This window comes from Nicotiana tabacum, chromosome 24, assembly GCF_000715075.1.
Source record: "Nicotiana tabacum cultivar K326 chromosome 24, ASM71507v2, whole genome shotgun sequence".
In the NCBI taxonomy this organism is placed as follows: domain Eukaryota; kingdom Viridiplantae; phylum Streptophyta; class Magnoliopsida; order Solanales; family Solanaceae; genus Nicotiana; species Nicotiana tabacum.
In genome coordinates, this window is record NC_134103.1 from 101,817,264 (window position 1) to 101,829,842 (window position 12,579).

The window sequence follows — 12,579 nt, forward strand, 5'->3', positions numbered from 1 at the left end:
GTTATCGGTAGCATATCAGATTGACATGATAAAGAAGATGTCATCATGCATTGATATATTTGATTCTTGGATAGGTCTCTTTATTGTGTTATTTGGCAATTGATACGGAATAGGATCATATTGAGCACAAGTTTACAGTCATGTATGAGTATTGAACACACATATTATATGGTGCATACCTCTTCATGAGTGGGGTTGGTGCAAGTTGTATTTGTTAAACATGTCAAATTGGTAGAATTTGTTTATTATCCTATCCCAGTTGTGCACCTTTACCACTGATATTTGTACTAGGTGATTTTGGGCTTAGGAGCGTGTCTAGAATATTATTTGAAAGTCCGTAGAGGAATAATGCTTGAAATGCCGAAAGTTTATTTTTGAGAAGTTTTACCGGGGGTTGACTTTTTGATATCGGGGTCGGAGTCCGATTCTGAAAATTGAAATACCTTTGTTATGTCATTTATGACTTGTGTGCAAAATTTGAGGTCAATCGGACGTGATTTGATAGGTTCTGAAGTCGTTTGTAGAAATTAGAAATTTCAAAGTTTATTAGGCTTGAATTGGGGTGTAATTCATGATTTTAGCATTGTTTGAGGTGATTTGAGGGTTCGACTAAGTCCGTATGATATTTTAGGACTTGTTGGTATATTTGGTCGAGGTCCAGAGAGGCTCGGGTGAGTTTTGGATGGTTAACGGATCAAAAATTTGGACTTGAATAGCTGCTGGAATTTTCTGATATCTGATAATGTTTTCCTTCTACGCGATCGCGTGAATGCGTTTGCGATCGCGTAGGCTTAGTTGGTCAGTGAGGATTTTTTTCTACGCGATTGTGTGGGGATATCTGCGATCGCGTAGGGTTAATATGAGGCAGTGGCAATTTGTGCTTCGCGATCGCGTGAAGCGTGATGCGATCGCGCAGCTCTGGAATTTTATGACTCGCGAACGCGTGATGAAGTTCGCGTTCGCGTAGAGTAAGTGGAGCGGAGTAGAAGTCATGCGTTTTGTTCTTCGCGATCGCATATGTCTGCGATATTGTGCATCGCGATCGCGAGGGAAAATTCGCGATCGCGTAGAGTAAAATCTGGGAGATGGAAATTGTTCTTCGCGATCACGTGGGAATGTTCGCGATCGTGTAGAGCAAATGTCTAGGCGGAGAGTTTAAGTTCTGAAAATTCAGTTTTTCACGATTTGGAGCTCGGATTTGAGGCGATTTTGGGTGATTTTCAGAGAAAACAACGGGGTAAGTGTTATTAACTCAATATTGGTTAAATTACCCGAATCCATGGTTATTTTTATCATTTAATTGGTGAATTGGGTTGGGAAAATTTGAAAACCCTCTTGGTTTAAATTGAAGATTTGAGGGTCGAGTTGGGGTCGGATTTTGGTAAAATTGATATGGTTAGACTCGTGGTTAAATGGGCTTCCGGATTTTGTAACTTTTATCGAGTTTTGAGGCGTGGGCCCCATGGGTGATATTTGAGCTAATTTTTGGATTTTTATGGAAAACCATTATTTTCTTATGGGATTAATTCTAATGAATTTTATTGACTGAAACGAATTATTTATGACCAGATTCGAGGCGTTTGGAGACCAATTCACGAGGAAAGGACATTGCAGAATAAGAATTTCATGGCTTGAGGTAAGTAACGATTGTAAATCTAGTTCTGAGGGTATGAAACCCCGAATTTTGTATTATTTTACTACTTTGAGGTGACGCACATGCTAGGTGACGGACGTGTGGGCATGCACCGTTGGGGATTGGTGACTTGGTCCATCACGTAGCGACTGTAAAGTTGCATATTTTGTTGAAACTATATGATACTTATATGTTTTAGAAAGAGTTTCTGTAAATTGGGCTGAATGCCATGTTTGGGCCTTGCGCCAGTGCTGTTTGGACCCTTAGGGGCTGTTTCTTACTATCCTCTCATTGTTTTCGATTGAAAATCTATATTCAGTCATGTTTATACTTGTTTACCGCATAACTCAGTTTTATGACTCTATTTTGATGCATATAAATATTTTGGACTGAATGCCCTGTTTTACTAAAATGCCCAAGTGGATTGAGAGGTTTATGACTGAGTGAGGCCGAGGGCCTGATTTGTGAAGATGAGTGTGGATCGGGACTGCCCGCCTGCAGCATACTTTATTATTATAGCACGTGAGTTGTCCGTGCAGATTATAGTACTTGGGCTGAAGGAGCCCCTCCGGAGTCTGTACACACCCCTAGTGAGCGCAGGTACCTACTGAGTGCGAGTGCTGAGTGACTGAGAGGTATGAGTGATTGTGAGGTATGACCGAGTGGCAAAAATAATTGTGAGGTATGCCCGAGTGGCAATAGTGTTTGTGAGGTATGCCCGAGAGGCACGAGTGACTGTGAGGTTTGCCCGAGGGGCTGTATATGAGTGATATTTTGCCCGAGGGGCTGTTTATGATTTCATCATTTTTGCTCACCTTTGCATTCTTCCTCTGTCTGAAAACTATTGAAAAATATCTCTAAATGATTTTTACTGGAACTGGGTTAAACGAGATATTTTGATTCAAACCCTGATTTTAAAAGCATGTGGTATTTTACTGAGATTTCCCGATATGAATGTTATATGCTTTATTGCTCGTCACTACTGCTCAGTCTTTATTTATTGTTGTTACTTACTGAGTTAGTGTTCTAGATGTTGCAAGGTTGGAAACTTTCCGTTAGCGACGTAAGTGAGACTTTAAGCTTTGATACTTGCTTTTCTAAAACTCGTTTTGAAAATGTATTTTCTCTGCCTGGTCCATGTGTTGGGACAAGTGTGCGCTTGACAGAATCAGTGGTCTTAGACTAACCGCAAATATATTATTTTTATGAAAAATACAAATAAAAAATATTTTTATAAGTTGTTTGATGACGTGATACGGTTGTGAGCCATGATGTTGAGTTTAATAGTTTGATACGGCTGTGAGTCATGGTGTTGAGTTTGATAGTTTCATACGGCTGTAAGCCATGATGCTGGGGCGTTGTGTATGCCTTTGTACATTACTCGAGCATTGTGTATACTTCTTGATATATTTGGGGCATTGTGTATGCTTCAGTGGTCATTGTGTATGCTCCGTTACATATTTGAGGCATGTAGTGTCGTTGTGTACTCGTAATTTTTTTTACTGCAATTATGACAAGTCCTTAGTGTGCACTATGGTTGGTTAATTCTTATTTACTTTGTTGATACATGTATATTAAGTTATTATATAATGATCCTAGTTATTATATCTTTCTTGTTGGGGTGTATTTGTATTTTCTAACACTTATTCCAGAGGTATTTAAAATGGCGGGTAGAGGATCAATATATTTACGTATCACTTTTTACATGCATCTCTATGCAGATGCCGTTGTGGGAGATAGAGTTAGTGGCTGACGAGTTTGTTCGAGTGGATCGTATTGTTGAGGTGAGCCACCACATTGTTCGTGAAAACTTTCGTTTCAGCTTTATCTAGTTCGTGTTAGTTATTTCCTTTTTCTTTGGGGTTTTCATACCCGTCAGTAAAACTCATATTACTCTGTTAGATGCTCCATGGTGTTAGTATGAGATTTGGGCTAATGTCTTATTATTTGAGGGATTGTTGATTTTTTTTTATCAATTGACTAAGGTATTAGTTGATAATAATTTTGTCTTTAATTATTAATAATACTTTTAGGCTTACACTTATTTTTCTTGTAGTGTTAGTGTAAATGGTTAAACGTTTGATAAAAGGGGTTCGCCTGGCAAACAATGTTAGCTGGGTGCCAATCACGTTTAGGGGGTGGTTCGGGACCTGATAGTTAACCCTCATTTTATAGATTCTAGCTAGGGATAGGATTGAACTACTTGTAGCCATATTCGGGTGCACTTGATCTCTTAATTGTTGTAGGGATAATTCAATTATAAAGTCTTGTTAGTCTTCAGAACAAGCTAATATAGAATTATCATCTGAGGCTAATTAACATAAACTCGCTCATATTTGTAAAATTGTGAAATACATTGGATCTACTTGAGTGTAATTCACCGTGTATCCATACTTGTAGCCATTAATCATTTTACTCGCTTTCTAGGTTAGTTTACATTTTCGCATTTAATTATAACATTCTCTCCAAATCCTTTTTAGTGTTTGGCTTAGCATAATAAACGATAATCTCTTACTTGCCTAATCGCCTACATATTATTCTCTGTGGAATTCGACCCTGACTCATAGTTGGGTATATTATATTGTATGCGACTGTGTCCACTTACTATTTAAAGGAGTGGATTTAGACGACGTCAGCCGCTACATTTGCCTTACTTACCCGGTGAGTCTTCTTCTTCTTCTTCCATTAAGTTTGAGTTGTTTCACTCGAACTCCTTTGTAGAGTTCATGTCCATCTTCTAAATTCTCGAATTCTTCATTGAATTCTTGTAATTTAGGTAAAAACAATTGAGAACAAATGAAGGAAAAGGAAATTTAAAGACAAAACTAGATAATTCTTCATTCGTAATCCTTGTCAAATGAGTGTTACAGCTCATATAATGGAAAGATAGAGAAGGACAAAAATGTAAATACAAAAACTAGTAACCATAAAATAAATGACTAATCAGCACTCTACTCTTATTTATAATAACTACTTTCCTAACCAACTTTGTATTCCTCCTTAAGCGTCACGTACACACTTGTATAGCTACGAGGACTTAATCATATCAAAATGGAATAATAAAAATTGAAGAACGAGAAAAAAGGAGAAAAGGAAAATTTGGGCTCTACACAGTTTAAGAAGAAAAAAAACAAGAGATGTTATAGGAGGGACTAAAGGTGCACTAATTTGACAAATAAAGTGGACTATTAGTGCAACATGTCAGAGAATAGGGATGATACCGAGTTTTAAAACCCAAACCGGGGCCTTTTCTCCTAATCAGATTAGAAGAAGGCCTTTTGGGCAGCGTATATATTTGACGGGACACGAGCATCAAAAATCACGCGAAATATTCACATAAACAAACAGACATCCTAAAAATTGGGGGAAAAAGGGATTAGGGCTAAAATCAATCCAGGGAGCTTATTGCGATGGAGCAGCAGCAGCAGATGCCTTGCGAGTTTTCTTCTCGTGGGAGGAAACAAGAATTGGTAGAGGAAGAGGAAGGTTTGGATGAAGAAAAATTTGATGATTCATACGATTCAGAGGAAAGAGATGGAGCTGTAATCTACAACTACTCCGATGATTCTGATTTTGAGCTTCTGGACGGTACCAAGGTGGACTCCAAGGTCTGGGACCAGTATTACAAGGAGTTAGATGAGAGCGAGGTTAGCTACTTATTATACTATTATTATTATTATTATTATTGCATGCTTTACTTTGTTATTATTTGTTGGCATTATGTTTAATTGTTCGTCGTTGGTTTTTGCTACAGGGTTTCGATATCTCTGTCTATCCCGGGGCCTCTTTTAACTCCTCAATTGTGCCAATACGGAGTTACCTTACGGACCCGGAGCAAAAACAAGAATACACTGATATGTGCCACTTGGCAATTGGAGATTTCAATTCACAAAATGTAAGTGCTTGCCTTATTCTTTTGATTATTATCATATCAAGCTAATATTGATCGTAATTGACTTTTCTTTTTTCTTTCTTTTTTTAGGCTAAGAAGTTTGAGTTCATGGAAATCGTGACGGTAAACGCATCTTTTGCTGGTGGGTTGTGGCTTTATTTCACCTTTCAAGCAAGGGATAGTGATGGTGATAGTGACTCTGATTCTGACGATGCGATAAAGACCTTTCAAGCATTGGTGTGGGATGAAATCGGTAGAACCCCATGTGTGGACTTTTGCAGGCTTAAGAAACCCTTAAGTAATGAAGGTTAACTTTGTACTCTGCATCTTCTATCATGTTCTATACAGTGCTTTGTATAAAAATCATGCTTATGGTAAGTGGATATAGACTATGATCAGGGGTGAATCGACCTTTTACAAAGGGTGGTCCGAAATATTACGAAAAATTACACTGTGTATATAAGTAAAATACTGATTTTAGATGTATAAAATACATATTGAACACCCTTTGTCAGAATTTTTTATTAGTTCTTTCAAGTTTGAACACCCTTGGAAACATTTGTGGCTTCGCCACTGACTTTGATGTGTTGATCTGTCACCCCCTTTAAAAGATTTTTATATACAGCTGCCACTTATTTTCCCTAGATTGTTCTGGTGCAGCAGCCTAGACTCCACTACAAATGATTTGCGTCTAATGTGACCACCCCTTTTAGCAGCTTAGCAAGACTCTGGCTGTCCGAAGAAAGCAATTTTGTTCAATACTAAATTACTAGGCCTATGACGCTCCAGCTATATAGTTATTGTCATAAATAAGCCTTTCCCACATTACATAAACCATTATTTTATAAATATGCAAAGCCTAACAAACCCATTTTAAGGACGTAGAAGAATTGAACAAACCTACAACAAAAGCCTAAAATTCTTCAGAAAAATAAAAACATGTGAATATGGTTAAACCTCTTGAATTGTTACTCTTCTTCATGCTGGGGTGAACTTGAGTTTGTTTTGTTTCTGATTTTTTTTGCTATCTTACATCGTAGTTCTTTCTCTAAGTTTCATGTTTTCAAACAAGTCGTTTCCTGATAAAGAGGAATTCTTGTTGTATTACACAGGACTAAGAGCAGTTAATTACTTGAGCAACTGCTTTGTATTGATTGATTAGTTTGCATATCTCTGACACATATGGGAGAGAGTAAGAATATCAATATTACTTAAAAGCTCTAAAGTATTTGTCTTTTACCTTTTCTTTATCTTTTACCTTTTCTTTAAACATAAACCATTTAACACAGCAGCTACAAGCGCGCAGCTGCATAGAAGCTCTCCTCCCCATTCTTTGTCTACTGTTTCTTTGCACATGAAATTATGAATATAGTTCAGGTAACTTCAGCCTGTTTATGGGGGAGCTTTCAACTTAAGTCAATATGGACTTCAAGCCGATAACTCTGTAACTGTCTTAAAATTTGTTCATCACAGACTTGAGCAATGAATGGCATCTCCAAACCAAGTTTAATTGTTGAGGGCTTCATTCCATTTAGTGCTTAAAATGCAAAACCCAGCAGGTTTCATGACCTATAGAATTCAACGGTCTAAGCCCTCCATGTTCAAAACTCCAACTGATATCTCCAAAAGGCACCTTGGAATTTTTTCATTTGTTGCAATTTTCCTTGGATTGTGCTGGTGCAGCAGCCTAGCCTATGGTACAAAAGATAAGCGTCTAATGTAACCACCTCTTTAGCAGCTTAGCAAGACACTGGCTGTCCTAAGAAAGCAATTTTGGTCAAAACCAGGCCAATGAAGCTACCGGCTATAATCTTATTGTAAAAAATAAGTCTTTTTCCCATTCTATAAACGATTTTTTAATATATTTGCGAAGCTTAAAAGACCCATTATTAAGGACATAGAATAAAGTGAACATAATCTCCAACAAAAGCCTAGAATTTATCAGAAACATAAAACATGTGAATAATGTTAAAACTCTTGAATTGTTACTCTTCTTCATGGTGAGGTGGACTTGAGTTTGTTTTGTTTCTTATTTTTTTCCTAATCTTACGTCGAAGCTCCTTCTCTAAGTTTCATAGTTTCAAACAAGTTGTTTCCTGGTGAAGAGGACTTCTTGTTGGATCACACAGGATTCTTGTTGAATTACACAGGACTAAGAGCAGTTAATTACTTGAGCAACTGCTTTGTATTGATTGATTAGCTTGCATATCTCTGACTCATCTGGGCAGAGAGAAGAATATCAATATTACTTCAAAGTTTGAAACTGTGTCTTTTACCTTTTCCTTTAAACATAAACCATATAACATACTAGCGTCAACTGCACAGCCACATAGAAGCTATCTTCCCCACTTTTTTTCTACTGTTTCTTTGTAACTAGAATATAGTTCAAGTAACTTCAGCCTTTTTATGTTAGAGCTGTCAACATAAGTCAACATGGCCTTCAAGCTGATAACTTTGTCACTGTCTTAATTTAAAGGATCTATTCATCACAAACTTGAGTGATGAGAGGAAACTGCGAACCAAGTTTAATTGCTGAACCCTTCATAATTATTACTTAGAATGTGAAGTAGAACATACAGTTCAAATCATGACCTCTGATAGATATAGTAAATTCTATATTTGCAGGTAACTCCGTGCAAAGCTGATAAAAACATAGATCACTTGATTAGTAGTACTTCACAACCGCGTGCGACTTATGCTTCTTTATCGGTTCCTCTTTTAGGTGCATTTAAGAGATTATACAAACCAAAATAGAGCAACCAGAAGTTTAACTAGGAAACCACATTTAATCAAGCTTTTTCAAGGTTCTGAGAACATCAGGAACATAGAACCAGCGCATATTAGAGATATATAAGGCAGCACAATACCAATCAAGAGATTTTTCCCTCTCGGTAGCTACGGACATCCCTCCCACCTCAGGGAATTAAATAAGCAGTTGAAGGGTGGAACAAGTGGAAAGTTGCAAGACATCCCTCCCAGTAGCTACGGACATCCCTCCCACTTCTCCCTCATAATGGAAGGAAGACCTGACGTCATTAAGCTCTATCATTCGTTACAAAATTACGATGGACAAATTTCAAAATCTACTCTGCCTATCCTTGATACCACTTCGGATTTTTTGAAACTAAAATTTTCTTCTCTCAAGTTTCCTCTGCCTCTCATGGACAGCTTTGAAGGAAGCATGTCTCGCTCAAGATAACCTTTGTAGAAGAAATTTCCAGCTTGTTAAGTTAATAGATGTTACATTTGCCAACAAAACACTGTATCTATTAACCATCCTTTTCTTCACTGCCCAGTAGCTACGGACATGTGGTCTATGTTTTTTTCCATTGTGAGAATAGACTGGACTCTACCTCAGGGTATTAAATAAGCAGTTGAAGGGCAGAACAAGTGGAAAGTTGAAAGAGCCATCAAGAAAGTCTGGAAGAGATCCCTCCTTGTATCTTTTTGGTTCTTTGGCAAGAAAGGAATCGCAGATGTTTTGATGGAATTTCAACTCCTCCCCATCGTTTGAAATCTAAAGGTCTAGTGTACCTGTTTAGCTGGAGCAACCTAACCCCTTGCCTGCTACCTAGATTTTATCAGTCCACTTACTTTGACTTAGGCCATTCTTTTGTTTTTTGTTTTTTGCTTTTTTGGTTAGCTCCTTGGTTGGAATAGAAACTCACTGTAATGGAGCTAACACTGGCTTCTTTTGTGTTTCTGCATCTTCTGGACGCCATCAACGAAACATCTTACTTTGTCAAAAAAAAAGTTTCCATTGCCAACTCTCTCCTTCCATCCGTTAGTGCTACTGACTTGTAATGGAACATTGTTCAGAGGTTGACAAATGCATAGCATTAAAAGGAGTTAGGATTTGCTGCTGTTCAGTAATCCGCTTTTGAAGAGGCTATCAACTATTTGGCTTGGCTTGGCTAGGATATGTTGCGAAGTTCCAAATATCCAAATGTTTGTACTTGAGAGACAAAGATATTTCGTCTTTGCTTCCATAAAATTGCTAATGTTAAGTTTGCTGATGCCTTTGGCTATTGTCTCCTGCTTGATGGAGGGTTTGAAACCCTTGTTGATTATAACTGGATCCAAAAAGCTGGGAGGGCTAGCAGAAGACTACTTTGAGGACGTACCAACATAAGTATTAACGGCCTAGTTTGGATGCACATGTCGACCGTACTTTCCTTTTGGCTTTTTGCTCAGTGGTTAGTTTGCTTTAGGTCAGCATTGGAAAGTGGCAAAGGCATTCTGACCTTTTTGGTCCATTGCACAATTTTTAGTTTTTACACTTGGTGAGCTTTTGCTGTATGAATTTGAGATTTTCAATATTTAGGTCTAGGTGCATGTGGGCCGTCGATGCACTTGTGCCTATGTAGCTTTGGCGAGTTCCTTCAATCTGAGTTATGTATAAAATGTCTAACTCTTATCTTATAAAAAAAATCTAACTTAGATCGTCATTGCAACTTGTATCTTGTGCCAAAGTAATCCGTAGAGGTTCCTGTTCAAGGTTTTCACCTTGTGAGGGTTGGAATTGCTAGATCAATTTCTTTTATAGGCAAGTAATAATTCAAAAAACAAGCATTTAATTTGTTTATGAGCCACTTTGCTTTACCTTTCTGTTTTATCTTGATTATTTCTTTTTCGCAGGTGATAAGGGACCTCCTTCCTCCAGTGTCGATGTGGAAGCTGTGCAGTGAAGTCTACCTGATAGTTAATGTTTGAGAACATCTATCGGTTTGGGCTCGTTTCAATCTTCTATGCTCGGAGCTATAATTAAGAATGTTAAACTTACGTTCTACTGTTTCAAGCAAGAATTAAAAAGAGAATCTTGTGGTGTTATGCTTGTAGGTTATTAGAAATGTGGTGTTAGGGCATCTCCAACCTTTACCCCATTTTGGTACAACTTAGGCCATCTCCAACCCTCCCCCATTTCCCTGTAATGGGGGCAATTTTTGTCATAATGAAGCTCTAACCCTCCCTCATTTTTGCCCCCAAAATGGGGGATGAACAGTGTTCCTCTAGATATGGGGTACACTATTCATCTCACTCATTACTATTCATGCATATTTTATTATTATTTTATTATTTAACTCTTTTAATTATCTCTTTATATATACCTAATTATGTTTATGTAATATCTTTATAATATTAATTTTACATCTTAACTTTGGCGTATAATTTTGATAAATTAATTTTCGTGCATTTATTATTTTTATGTAAAATTGTAAGTTAATTTTATTATAAGTTATAATTGTACAAAAAATATATAATCATCTCCTCCAGTGGGTTGGTTCGAGCCGGGCGAGGCTAGATTATTGGGTACAGACTTGGTTCAAGATGCCCTGGATAAGGTGAAGGTGATTCAGGATCGACTTCACATAGCCTAGTCCAGACAGAAGAGTTATGTGGATCGGAAGGTTCGCGATGTTGCATTCATGGTTGGAGAGAGGGTCTTGCTCCGGGTTTTGCCTATGAAGGGCGTTATGAGGTTCGGGAAGAAGGGCAAGCTGAGCCCAAGGTTCATTGGCCCCTTTGAGGTGTTGCGGCCTGTTGGGGAGGTTGCTTATGAGCTTGACTTACCTCCAAGTCTAGCAGGAGTTCATCCGGTATTCCATGTTTCTATGCTCCGTAAGTATCACGGTGATCCGTATTATGTGCTAGATTTCAGCTCAGTCCAGTTGGACAAGGATCTATCTTATGTTGAGGAGCCAATGGCTATTTTGGACAGGCGGGGGCACAGGTTCATTCTAGTGGCCATAGATTATTTCACAAAATGGGTTGAAGCCACATCTTACAAGGCTGTAACTAAGAAGGTCATAGCAGATTTTGTTAGGGATCGTATTGTCTGTCGATTTGGGGTACCGGAGTCAATCATCACCGACAACGCCGCCAACCTTAATAGTGATTTGATGAAATCTATGTGTGAAACCTTCAAGATCAAGCATAAGAATTCCACAGCATACAAGCCACAAATGAATGGAGTTGTGAAAGCCGCCAATAAGAACATCAAGAAAATATTAAGTCATGCAAATAGGAGACAATGCTTAGTCTCATGCAAAGAAAGGCAGTTCTTAGCCTTGTGCAGTTAAGGAGGCAGGGCTTAGCCTCATACAAATAGAAGACAATGCTTAGTCTCATGCAAATAGGAGACAATGCTTAGTCTCGATGCAAAGAAAGGAGACAATGCTTAGTCTCATGCAAGGAAAGGCAGTGCTTAGCCTTATGCAATTAGGGAGGCAGGGCTTAGCCTCATGCAAAATAGGAGACAATGCTTAGTCTCAATGTAAGGAAAGGTAGTGCTTAGCCTTGTGCAGTTAAGGAGGTATTGCTTAGCCTCATGCAAAGAAAGGCAGTGCTTAGCCTTATGCAGTTGAGGAGATAGGGTTTAGCCTCATGCAAAATTGGAGACAGTGCTTAGTCTCATGCAATTAGGAGACAGTTCTTAGTCTTTTGAAAAGGAAGGCAATGCTTAGCCTTATGCAGTTAGGAGGCATGGCTTAGCCTCATGCAAAGAAAACAATGAGTGATAGTAGAGTGTTTCTTAGCTGGAGATGTTTGGGATAGATAATCTGCTATCTTGAAGGTAGTGACCTGATGTGTCTGCAGATATTATTGTCTTACTATGCCTGCATCCAAAGAAAAATTGTGAGTTTTGTAGGGGAAGGTTGGTTCACGCTTTTGTCTTCTGCTTTGCCTGTGCTCCTATCTTGAGATCATGTTTAAGTCACTCTAGGTAACATCTGGCTGTTTATAGAAATAAAGTTTTTTCAAAAGAAATGCATGTATTTGATGAAAGTAGTTATTTTAAAATATAGTCGTATGCGATATCAAGTAAGTTAGATGAACCCGTGACTGTGACATATTTTAAATACATTGCGACCTCCTTGCTCTAGAATTTTGAGGGTGCTCCTCAAAATTCTGCCCCAGTTTAAAAGAAATTCTTTGATTTTTTGTGTATGACGAAGTTGGCTGCACTTGCTTCAGAATTTTGAGGGTCCTCCTCAAAATTCTGCCCCAGTTTTTGACCATGGAAAAATGAAGATCCTATTGAGATGTGATCGAA

The 12,579-nt window shown here is 38.1% G+C and overlaps 1 protein-coding gene across 2 annotated transcripts; it reads left to right on the plus strand.

Moving 5' to 3' along the window:
• Positions 1-4,941: 4,941 nt before the first annotated feature.
• Positions 4,942-10,646, plus strand: LOC107763393 (uncharacterized). Of its 2 annotated transcripts, none has more exons than XM_016581886.2 (4): positions 4,942-5,280; positions 5,388-5,528; positions 5,616-5,832; positions 10,164-10,646. In XM_016581886.2, exons 1-4 carry the CDS (start codon positions 5,044-5,046, stop codon positions 10,211-10,213), a joined length of 645 nt encoding a protein of 214 aa, XP_016437372.1. In that variant the 5' UTR covers positions 4,942-5,043; the 3' UTR covers positions 10,214-10,646. The 2 variants fall into 2 exon arrangements, with proteins under 2 accessions (XP_016437372.1, XP_016437373.1); XM_016581887.2 differs by having other exon boundaries at positions 5,616-5,823.
• The last annotated feature ends 1,933 nt before the right edge of the window (positions 10,647-12,579 follow it).

Bases quoted from the DNA above. Each gene is read 5' to 3' on its own strand.
- LOC107763393 (XM_016581886.2), top strand. From the start codon at position 5,044: ATGGAGCAGCAGCAGCAGATGCCTTGCGAGTTTTCTTCTCGTGGGAGG. The intron at 5,281-5,387 runs GTTAGCTACTTA...TTTTTGCTACAG, and splicing joins AGGAGTTAGATGAGAGCGAG to GGTTTCGATATCTCTGTCTA. The intron at 5,529-5,615 runs GTAAGTGCTTGC...TTCTTTTTTTAG, and splicing joins GAGATTTCAATTCACAAAAT to GCTAAGAAGTTTGAGTTCAT.